Source organism: Xenopus tropicalis, chromosome 9 (assembly GCF_000004195.4).
Source record: "Xenopus tropicalis strain Nigerian chromosome 9, UCB_Xtro_10.0, whole genome shotgun sequence".
Classification (NCBI taxonomy): Eukaryota; Metazoa; Chordata; class Amphibia; order Anura; family Pipidae; genus Xenopus; species Xenopus tropicalis.
The window spans coordinates 263,576-275,000 of record NC_030685.2 but is presented as its reverse complement, the minus strand read 5'-3'; the positions used below and the strand labels follow the sequence as shown (position 1 = coordinate 275,000).

The 11,425-nt window shown below is 48.3% G+C and overlaps 2 protein-coding genes across 7 annotated transcripts in view; one reads left to right on the top strand and one right to left on the bottom strand.

Moving 5' to 3' along the window:
• The window catches only part of cdip1 (cell death-inducing p53 target 1), a 10,404-nt gene extending 10,302 nt beyond the window's left edge, over window positions 1-102 (bottom strand). For 3 of the 5 annotated variants that reach the window (XM_031892702.1, XM_031892704.1, XM_031892705.1), the window contains exon 1: window positions 1-93. This exon is cut by the window's left edge. The gene's annotated coding sequence lies outside the window, so the exon portion shown is untranslated. The other 2 variants (XM_031892706.1, XM_031892703.1) reach the window with 2 other exon arrangements.
• A 5,854-nt stretch (window positions 103-5,956) lies between these two features.
• c9h16orf96 (chromosome 9 C16orf96 homolog) overlaps window positions 5,957-11,425 on the top strand; it is a 41,593-nt gene continuing 36,124 nt past the window's right edge. Inside the window, exons 1-5 of one of the 2 annotated variants that reach the window (XM_031893648.1) lie at window positions 5,957-6,097; window positions 6,964-7,388; window positions 8,204-8,308; window positions 10,062-10,142; window positions 10,220-10,306. In XM_031893648.1, coding sequence (XP_031749508.1) covers window positions 6,984-7,388; window positions 8,204-8,308; window positions 10,062-10,142; window positions 10,220-10,306 — 678 coding nt within the window. In that variant the 5' untranslated portion in view covers window positions 5,957-6,097; window positions 6,964-6,983. The remainder of the gene's footprint in view (window positions 6,098-6,963; window positions 7,389-8,203; window positions 8,309-10,061; window positions 10,143-10,219; window positions 10,307-11,425) is intronic. The other variant, XM_031893647.1, reaches the window with a different exon arrangement.

The following is an 11,425-nucleotide window of genomic DNA, read 5'->3' as shown; positions in this document are numbered from 1 at the left end:
TTTACTCAGCGCGTTGCACTCTGGGAAGCCCCGCCTCTCCCTGTCAGACCCCACTTCCGCTTCCTGCTCAGGCTCAGGCACTGGCTCCCTAGCAGGTCATTGTTGGAGGGGCGGGGCATGTTCCTCACGGACAGCCCCTTCTTATACTGATCATGTTATTAATGTTACCGTATGCCATTCAGCTTCCCTTACCCCCGCTAGCTCGGCTTAGGCCCCTCCCATTATTATGTTGTGACAGAGTGTGGGAGGAGTTGTGCGGTTTGTAATCGCTAATACTTGGGTTGGTGATGCAATGGGGCGGGGAAATAGGCGGGCTTCTCGTTGGAAGGGGGCGGGCCGCCATGAAACTATAGCTGATGTACAGATATTGCTAATACGTTTGTAAAGCTGGCACTGTGGGTGATTGGCTGGTCAGATGCCAGCTGGGCGGCACCCATGCTGCTATAACTGCCCCTACTCTCCTGGAGCCCCTCCCCTTGCTGCTATAACTGCCCCTACTCTCCTGGAGCCCCTCCCCTTGCTGCTATAACTGCCCCTACTCTCCTGGAGCCCCTCCCCTTGCTGCTATAACTGCCCCTACTCTCCTGGAGCCCCTCCCCTTGCTGCTATAACTGCCCCTACTCTCCTGGAGCCCCTCCCTTTGCTGCTATTACTGCCCCTACTCTCCTGGAGCCCCTCCCCTTGCTGCTATAACTGCCCCTACTCTCCTGGAGCCCCTCCCCTTGCTGCTATAACTGCCCCTACTCTCCTGGAGCCCCTCCCCTTGCTGCTATTACTGCCCCTACTCTCCTGGAGCCCCTCCCCTTGCTGCTATTACTGCCCCTACTCTCCTGGAGCCCCTCCCCTTGCTGCTATTACTGCCCCTACTCTCCTGGAGCCCCTCCCCTTGCTGCTATAACTGCCCCTACTCTCCTGGAGCCCCTCCCCTTGCTGCTATAACTGCCCCTGCCCTTCTGGGAAGGTTCCCACTAGATGGTGGAACAGTGTTGCTGGGAGTTGCTCCCATTCAGCCACAAGAGCATTAGTGAGGTTGGGCAGTGATGTTGGGGGTCAGGCTCACAGTCGGGGTTCCATCCCACAGGGGTTCAGTTGGGTTGCCCCTCCCCTTGCTGCTATAACTGCCCCTGCCCTTCTGGGAAGGTTCCCACTAGATGGTGGAACAGTGTTGCTGGGAGTTGCTCCTATTCAGCCACAAGGGCATTAGTGAGGTTGGGCAGTGATGTTGGGGGTCAGGCTCACAGTCGGGGTTCCATCCCACAGGGGTTCAGTTGGGTTGCCCCTCCCCTTGCTGCTATAACTGCCCCTAGGGATAGGGGGGTAAACCCAGAAACCAAGATCAGAGTGACTGAGAGACCTTCAGGCCTTTCCTATTCATCTTAAATGTTAATATCCAAACTGGTTGTTACTGTATTTATTCCCTAGTAACCAGATAAAAGGTTAAAGGTCAAGGGCTACGGAACAACAATTCCAAATAATTAAAAAAACAACAAAAAGACCAGTTGCAAATTGTCTGACAACTGTACTGACTGCTCCACTAACAGCTCATTTAAACCCCTTTAGACTGTAATGCATTGGGGGGCACTGTGGGCCATTATGGGGGCATTGGGGGGCACTGTGGGGTATTGGGGGTACTGTGGGGTATTGTAGGGCATTGTGGGGCATTGTGGGGTATTGTAGGGCATTGTGGGGTATTGGGGGGCACTGTGGGGTATTGTAGGGCATTGTGGGGTATTGGGGGGTACTGTGGGTTATTGTAGGGCATTGTGGGGTATTGTAGGGCATTGTGGGGTATTGGGGGGCACTGTGGGGTATTGTAGGGCATTGTGGGGTATTGTAGGGCATTGTGGGGTATTGGGGGGCACTGTGGGGTATTGTAGGGCATTGTGGGGTATTGGGGGGCACTGTGGGGTATTGTAGGGCATTGTGGGGTATTGGGGGGGAGATGTGGTTTGTAAGTGAGTTTTTGCCCCTGTGGCTGAATAAAGATTGTGCACCCCCCCCCCCCCCCTGCTCATTTGTGCAGTTATTTTGTGCCATTTGCACAACAGCCCCGGGGCATTATTCCTCCCCCATGAAAAATTACCCTGGGCGTCAGGCGCGGGGGGTTCCCCTGACAGTAGGAAATGGGGTGACTGGGAGGGTTGCTAGCGAGGTTTCATAGGAAAGTTAAAGGCACATTGCTGGTGAGGTGCATGATAGAGTGATATTGGGGCCCCATTAGCCCCCCTACCCGCTAGTAATATCTGTATGCTACAGCCCTCGAGTTGTACAGCGCTACGGAATATGTTGGCACTGTATAAATAAATGTTGAAGGCAAGCAGAGAGGCAAGTCACTTGGGATGCTGGGAGTTATAGTTCAGTAATAGCCAGATACACGTCACTTGGGATGCTGGGAGTTATAGTTCAGGAATAGCCAGATACAAGTCACTTGGGATGCTGGGAGTTATAGTTCAGGAATAGCCAGATACAAGTCACTTGGGATGCTGGGAGTTATAGTTCAGGAATAGCCAGATACACGTCACTTGGGATGCTGGGAGTTATAGTTCAGGAATAGCCAGATACACGTCACTTGGGATGCTGGGAGTTATAGTTCAGGAATAGCCAGATACACGTCACTTGGGATGCTGGGAGTTATAGTCAGGAATAGCCAGATACACGTCACTTGGGATGCTGGGAGTTATAGTTCAGTATAGCCAGATACACGTCACTTGGGATGCTGGGAGTTATAGTTCAGGAGTAGCCAGAGAGGCAAGTCCCTTGGGATGCTGGGAGTTATAGCTCAGGAGTAGCCAGAGAGGCAAGTCACTTGGGATGCTGGGAGTTATAGTTCAGTAATAGCCAGATACACGTCACTTGGGATGCTGGGATTTATAGTTCAGGAATAGCCAGATACACGTCACTTGGGATGCTGGGAGTTATAGTTCAGGAATAGCCAGATACACGTCACTTGGGATGCTGGGAGTTATAGTTCAGGAATAGCCAGATACAAGTCACTTGGGATGCTGGGAGTTATAGTTCAGGAATAGCCAGAGAGGGAAGTCACTTGGGATGCTGGGAGTTATAGTGTCAGGAATAGCCAGATACACGTCACTTGGGATGCTGGGATTTATAGTTCAGGAATAGCCAGATACACGTCACTTGGATGCTGGGAGTTATAGTTCAGGAATAGCAGATACACGTCACTTGGGATGCTGGGAGTTTAAGTTCAGGAATAGCCAGATACACATCACTTGGGATGCTGGGAGTTATAGTTCAGGAATAGCCAGATACAAGTCACTTGGGATGCTGGGAGTTATAGTTCAGGAATAGCCAGAGAGGGAAGTCACTTGGGATGCTGGGAGTTATAGTTCAGGAATAGCCAGATACAAGTCACTTGGGATGCTGGGAGTTATAGCTCAGGAGTAGCCAGAGAGGGAAGTCACTTGGGATGCTGGGAGTTATAGTTCAGTAATAGCCAGATACACGTCACTTGGGATGCTGGGAGTTATAGTTCAGGAATAGCCAGATACACGTCACTTGGGATGCTGGGAGTTATAGTTCAGGAATAGCCAGAGAGGCAAGTCACTTGGGATGCTGGGAGTTATAGTTCAGGAGTAGCCAGATACACGTCACTTGGGATGCTGGGAGTTATAGTTCAGGAATAGCCAGATACAAGTCACTTGGGATGCTGGGAGTTATAGTTCAGGAGTAGCCAGATACACGTCACTTGGGATGCTGGGAGTTATAGTTCAGGAATAGCTAGATACACGTCACTTGGGATGCTGGGAGTTATAGTTCAGGAATAGCCAGATACATGTCACTTGGGATGCTGGGAGTTATAGTTCAGGAATAGCCAGAGAGGCAAGTCACTTGGGATGCTGGGAGTTATAGTTCAGGAATAGCCAGATACACGTCACTTGGGATGCTGGGAGTTATAGTTCAGGAATAGCCAGATACAAGTCACTTGGGATGCTGGGAGTTATAGTTCAGGAGTAGCCAGATACACGTCACTTGGGATGCTGGGAGTTATAGTTCAGGAATAGCTAGATACACGTCACTTGGGATGCTGGGAGTTATAGTTCAGGAATAGCCAGAGAGGCAAGTCACTTGGGATTCTGGGAGTTATAGTTCAGGAGTAGCCAGATACACGTCACTTGGGATGCTGGGAGTTATAGTTCAGGAATAGCCAGATACATGTCACTTGGGATGCTGGGAGTTATAGTTCAGGAATAGCCAGATACACATGTCACTTGGGATTCTGGGAGTTATAGTTCAGGAGTAGCCAGATACACGTCACTTGGGATGCTGGGAGTTATAGTTCAGGAGTAGCCAGATACACGTCACTTGGGATGCTGGGAGTTATAGTTCAGGAATAGCCAGATACACGTCACTTGGGATTCTGGGAGTTATAGTTCAGGAGTAGCCAGATACACGTCACTTGGGATTCTGGGAGTTATAGTTCAGGAATAGCCAGATACAAGTCACTTGGGATACTGGGAGTTATAGTTCAGGAGTAGCCAGATACACGTCACTTGGGATGCTGGGAGTTATAGTTCAGGAATAGCCAGATACACGTCACTTGGGATTCTGGGAGTTTATAGTTCAGGAGTAGCCAGATACACGTCACTTGGGATGCTGGGAGTTATAGTCAGGAATAGCCAGATACACGTCACTTGGGATTCTGGGAGTTATAGTTCAGGATAGCCAGATACACGTCACTTGGGATGCTGGGAGTTATAGTTCAGGAGTAGCCAGATACACGTCACTTGGGATTCTGGGAGTTATAGTTTCAGGAATAGCCAGAGAGGCAAGTCACTTGGGATGCTGGGAGTTATAGTTCAGTGATAGCCAGATACACGTCACTTGGGATTGCTGGAGTTATAGTTCAGGAATAGCCAGATACACGTCACTTGGGATGCTGGGAGTTATAGTTCAGGAATAGCCAGATACACGTCACTTGGGATTCTGGGAGTTATAGTTCAGGAGTAGCCAGATACACGTCACTTGGGATGCTGGGAGTTATAGTTCAGGAGTAGCCAGATACACGTCACTTGGGATTCTGGGAGTTATAGTTCAGGAATAGCCAGAGAGGCAAGTCACTTGGGATGCTGGGAGTTATAGTTCAGTGATAGCCAGATACACGTCACTTGGGATGCTGGGAGTTATAGTTCAGGAATAGCCAGATACACGTCACTTGGGATGCTGGGAGTTATAGTTCAGTAATAGCCAGATACACATCACTTGGGATGCTGGGAGTTATAGTTCAGGAATAGCCAGATACACGTCACTTGGGATGCTGGGAGTTATAGTTCAGGAATAGCCAGATACACGTCACTTGGGATGCTGGGAGTTATAGTTCAGGAATAGCCAGATACACGTCACTTGGGATGCTGGGAGTTATAGTTCAGGAATAGCCAGATACACGTCACTTGGGATGCTGGGAGTTATAGTTCAGGAATAGCTAGATACACGTCACTTGGGATGCTGGGAGTTATAGTTCAGGAATAGCCAGATACACGTCACTTGGGATTCTGGGAGTTATAGTTCAGGAATAGCCAGAGAGGCAAGTCACTTGGGATGCTGGGAGTTATAGTTCAGGAATAGCCAGATACACGTCACTTGGGATGCTGGGAGTTATAGTTCAGGAATAGCTAGATACACGTCACTTGGGATGCTGGGAGTTATAGTTCAGGAATAGCCAGATACACGTCACTTGGGATGCTGGGAGTTATAGTTCAGGAATAGCCAGATACACGTCACTTGGGATGCTGGGAGTTATAGTTCCGGACTAGCTGCTCATATAAGAGCTGGATGACAAGTCAGGGTTAATTCCCCCTAAGGGAGTTGGTGCAGTCGCTGCTCTGTGCAACGTGCGGCATTAAAGGGGTTAAATTAGCAGCAGAGGCAGCAACCGGGACACAAACACTAGTGAACTGGCCGCCCACTATTACCAGGCGTGCCTTTGTCTCCTAGCAACCGGGCACAGGCACTAACACAGGCCTGAGGCACAGAAGGGAGTGTTGCTAGGGAGAGGGAAACTCATGCAGAGCAACTCTTGGCTGAAGAGCTTGCACTTCCTACTCTCTGGGAGTGAGTGGGCAGGCTGCCTTTCCTACAGGTAAAGTGCTGGGAATGCAGGGGGGCTTCTGTACTGGGACATAGGGTTGAGCAGGGGGGCTTCTGTACTGGGACATAGGGTTGAGCAGGGGGCTTCTGTACTGGGACATAGGGTTGAGCAGGGGGGCTTCTGTACTGGGACATAGGGTTGAGCAGGGGGGCTTCTGTACTGGGACATAGGGTTGAGCAGGGGGGCTTCTGTACTGGGACATAGGGTTGAGCAGGGGGGCTTCTGTACTGGGACATAGGGTTGAGCAGGGGGGCTTCTGTACTGGACATAGGGTTGAGCAGGGGGCTTCTGTACTGGGACATAGGGTTGAGCAGGGGGGGCTTCTGTACTGGGACATAGGGTTGAGCAGGGGGGCTTCTGTACTGGGACATAGGGTTGAGCAGGGGGGCTTCTGTACTGGGACATAGGGTTGAGCAGGGGGGCTTCTGTACTGGGACATAGGGTTGAGCAGGGGGGCTTCTGTACTGGGACATAGGGTTGAGCAGGGGGGCTTCTGTACTGGGACATAGGGTTGAGCAGGGGGGCTTCTGTACTGGGACATAGGGTTGAGCAGGGGGCTTCTGTACTGGGACATAGGGTTGAGCAGGGGGGCTTCTGTACTGGGACATAGGGTTGAGCAGGGGGGGGGGCTTCTGTTACTGGGACATAGGGTTGAGCAGGGGGGCTTCTGTACTGGGACATAGGGTTGAGCAGGGGGGCTTCTGTACTGGGACATAGGGTTGAGCAGGGGGCTTCTGTACTGGGACATAGGGTTGAGCAGGGGGGCTTCTGTACTGGGACATAGGGTTGAGCAGGGGGGCTTCACCCAGAATCTTTCCTCCTCAGATCCCATGGAGTAATGTTTTGTCTCCCCACAGGTCTCCTGGGGTCCCTTATAATGTCTGGCTCATTGACCTTCAGGGAGTTGGTTAATTTGGCCATAGGGTCTCCTGAGCTTGGGGCAGTAAATTTCAATGCCCTCCACTCACTGCTACATGGGCTGCTGGATCACCTGCAACTGGGAGACAAGAGGAAAACTCTGTCCCAAGAGGAGAGAGACTTCATACAGCCAGTTCCTGTAAGTGGAGACTTGGCCACAAAAGATGTGAGGCCAACCTCCCTGTTCCACCAGCTGCAGGACAAGATGGCCAAAATGGAGGCCAGACTAGAACATCTGGACTCCTTGCCCACGTCTGACAGTCTACTTCAGCGCAGCCAGCAGGAGAAGCAGCCAGTTCAGGAGATGTGGCAACTGATCCAGCTTAGGAAGAAAGTGGAGATGAATGAAGATGGTGTCCACAAGGTAAGGTCTCCTGAGATGTGGTTCCGTGTATCCACAAAGGCCCGGAACCCTATCGGAACCCGGAACCTATTGGCAGAGCCCGTAGGTACATGAGGACCTTTCTTTCCCTGCTTTCAGCCTATGTAATAATTCTCTATTGAATGGACTGTGATTGCGGCTATGTAGGAACGATCCTATCCTAATAGTCATAGCCCAACACCCGCGTCATAAAGGAACCATCAATGGGCACGGGGTGAGGGCAATCCAGTAACACTCAGCTTCCTTTACCTTATAATATCCCAATGCCTTTGTGCCCCCCAAAGTGGCAAATCTTATAACTGTGTCCCCAAAAATGTCAGACCAGAGCCCAAGTGGCATTGTCACTGGTGGCAACCAGTCCTGCCAATAGCTACCTCCAGCGGTGTAAGGGGTAAGTTCCATTGGTGTGGCTTCTGTGCTATGTGGTATTGGCTCCCTAATCCCACTGAATTATGGGAACTTCCAGTGGTCTGAGCCAGACCTAGTGCGGTGAGTGGATGAGCCCCAGGAACCTATGTTTTTGGGCTCCTTGCCCATGTTGCTGACAACACCTGCCTGGGATTGGTAGTTGCCCCCTGGTATCTCCCAGTGCTTGACTTTATTGTGGGAGGTTCTGACCCAGCAACAAGATCTCTCTGTGTGACATCACCCTCTAAGCATTATGGGACATTCCCTGTTAACATTTATCTGCCAACTGCTGGGCTCTAACGGCAGCTCCAATGGGTGCCCTGGGGCAACTTTATACCCTCCCCATGATTGCATGGCACCCATTGCCTCTAATGTCTCTTTCCCATCAGGCCATGAGCACCTTCCAGGAACTGCTCAGCACCTTCAACAGCCTTAAAGAGACCACCGCACGTTTACAGGACAACCTTGGGGCCTTGAAAGGCTTTGTGGCACAGGTAGGTTCCTAGGCACTGGTGAAGTAGATTGTTAGCTCTGTGAGACAAGCTGGAGAGGCTTGAGCTGGGGGTTTCCTCTCTCCTCTGGATCAGCTGGCAGTTAGGCGGGTTTCACTGAAGCCATCCTGATGCAAATAGAATTCTCAGCAATGTTACAGTATATATTACAGAAGAATGAAAGGGTTAATCACTGGGGGGTGCCCAATGTTACCAAATGATACCCCGGGCCGGTGCTCCTGTAAGCACAAGAGCGATGATCTTCTCCCTTCCTCAGTGCCCCCGTCAGGCATGTGCGCAGGAGAGTGGTTAGAAGTCCTACTTCCAAGACTTGTTTCAAGAGTCAGAACCTGATCCTACATCATCCTCAGTAGGGGGAAATGGGCCATCAGTATATGAGACTCCCTGGGGAAAGCAATGCCAGGCCAAAGTGGCCCCATAGTGTAGTGATGCATCATATCTCCTGGTTACAGCTCAGAACCTTATCATTAGCGAGCATTTGGACATTATTGTGTCCTATGTGTGTCCTGACATCATTACTTAGAGAACATCCTACTGACATCATTACTTAGAGAACGTCCTACTGACATCATTAACTAGAGAACGTCCTACTGACATCATTACTTAGAGACCCTCCTACTGACATCATTACTTAGAGAACTTCCTACTGACATCATTACTTAGAGAACTTCCTACTGACATCATTACCTAGAGAACTTCCTAATGACATCATTACCTAGAGAACTTCCTACTGACATCATTACTTAGAGAACTTCCTACTGACATCATTACTTAGAGAACTTCCTACTGACATCATTACCTAGAGAACTTCCTAATGACATCATTACCTAGAGAACTTCCTACTGACATCATTACTTAGAGAACTTCCTACTGACATCATTACTTAGAGAACTTCCAACTGACATCATTACCTAGAGAACTTCCTAATGACATCATTACCTAGAGAACTTCCTACTGACATCATTACTTAGAGAGCTTCCTACTGACATCATTACTTAGAGAACTTCCAACTGACATCATTACCTAGAGAACTTCCTACTGACATCATTACTTAGAGAACTTCCAACTGACATCATTACCTAGAGAACTTCCTAATGACATCATTACCTAGAGAACTTCCTACTGACATCATTACTTAGAGAACTTCCTACTGACATCATTACTTAGAGAACTTCCAACTGACATCATTACCTAGAGAACTTCCTACTGACATCATTACTTAGAGAACTTCCTACTGACATCATTACCTAGAGAACTTCCTAATGACATCATTACCTAGAGAACTTCCTACTGACATCATTACTTAGAGAACTTCCTACTGACATCATTACTTAGAGAACTTCCTACTGACATCATTACCTAGAGAACTTCCTATAATCATTACCTAGAGAACTTCCTATGACATCATTACCTAGAGAACTTCCTACTGACATCATTACCTAGAGAACTTCCTACTGACATCATTACCTAGAGAACTTCCTAATGACATCATTACCTAGAGAACTTCCTACTGACATCATTACTTAGAGAGCTTCCTACTGACATCATTACTTAGAGAACTTCCTACTGACATCATTACTTAGAGAGCTTCCTACTGACATCATTACTTACAGAACGTCCTACTGACATCATTACTTAGAGAACGTCCTACTGACATCATTACCTAGAGAACCTCCTACTGACATCATTTGTTATTGGCTACAATGTGCCCATGATGATTACTTGTGTCTGGCAGATCAACATTAATGACATTGAGCAGCGACTGCAAGACCTGGAAGGGCGGAGTCGGAACATCCCCATCATGGCAGATAAACTGGTAATGCCAAGGTGGCAAATACTGCCCATTAAATCCCCCACGGGGTTGGACTTTATGGATCCCCTCTCTTTCCTTAGGAAGCTGTGTCCAACAGGCTGATGTCCTACCCTGAGTCCTCAGACCTTCTGACTTGGGGATCCTTCCATGAATCTGTGACTGATCATGTAAGTGCCACTCATTAGGCCAACCTCTCTCCCAACTAATTGTAAGCTCTTCTGTTCAGGAGTCTCCCCACCATGCCACCAAATTCATCATTTTATGTAGGAATCCAATTCCATAGAGATAGATAGATAGACATAAATAGATAGATACCACGGATAGAAATAGATAGATAGATAGATAGATAGATACCACGGATAGACATAGAGAGATAGATAGCACGGATAGACATAGAGAGATAGATACCACGGATAGACATAGAGAGATAGATACCACGGATAGACATAGAGAGATAGATACCACGGATAGACATAGAGAGATAGATACCACGGATAGACATAGATAGATACATACCACGGATAGACATAGAGAGATAGATACCACGGATAACAAGAGAGATAGATACCACGGATAGACATAAGAGAGATAGATAGCACGGATAGACATAGAGAGATAGTACACGGATAGACATAGAGAGATAGATACCACAGATAGACATAGAGAGATAGATACCACGGATAGACATAGATAGATACATACCACGGATAGACATAGAGAGATAGATACCACGGATAGACATAGAGAGATAGATACCACGGATAGACATAGAGAGATAGATACCATGGATAGACATAGAGAGATAGATACCACGGATAGACATAGAGAGATAGATACCACGGATAGACATAGATAGATACATACCACGGATAGACATAGAGAGATAGATACCACGGATAGACATAGAGAGATAGATACCACGGATAGACATAGAGAGATAGATACCACGGATAGACATAGAGAGATAGATACCACGGATAGACATAGAGAGATACATACCACGGATAGACATAGAGAGATAGATACCATGGATAGACATAGAGAGATAGATACCACAGATAGACATAGAGAGATAGATACCACGGATAGACATAGATAGATACATACCACGGATAGACATAGATAGATACATACCACGGATAGACATAGAGAGATAGATACCACGGATAGACATAGATAGATACATACCACGGATAGACATAGAGAGATAGATACCACGGATAGACATAGAGAGATACATACCACGGATAGACATAGAGAGATAGATACCACGGATAGACATAGAT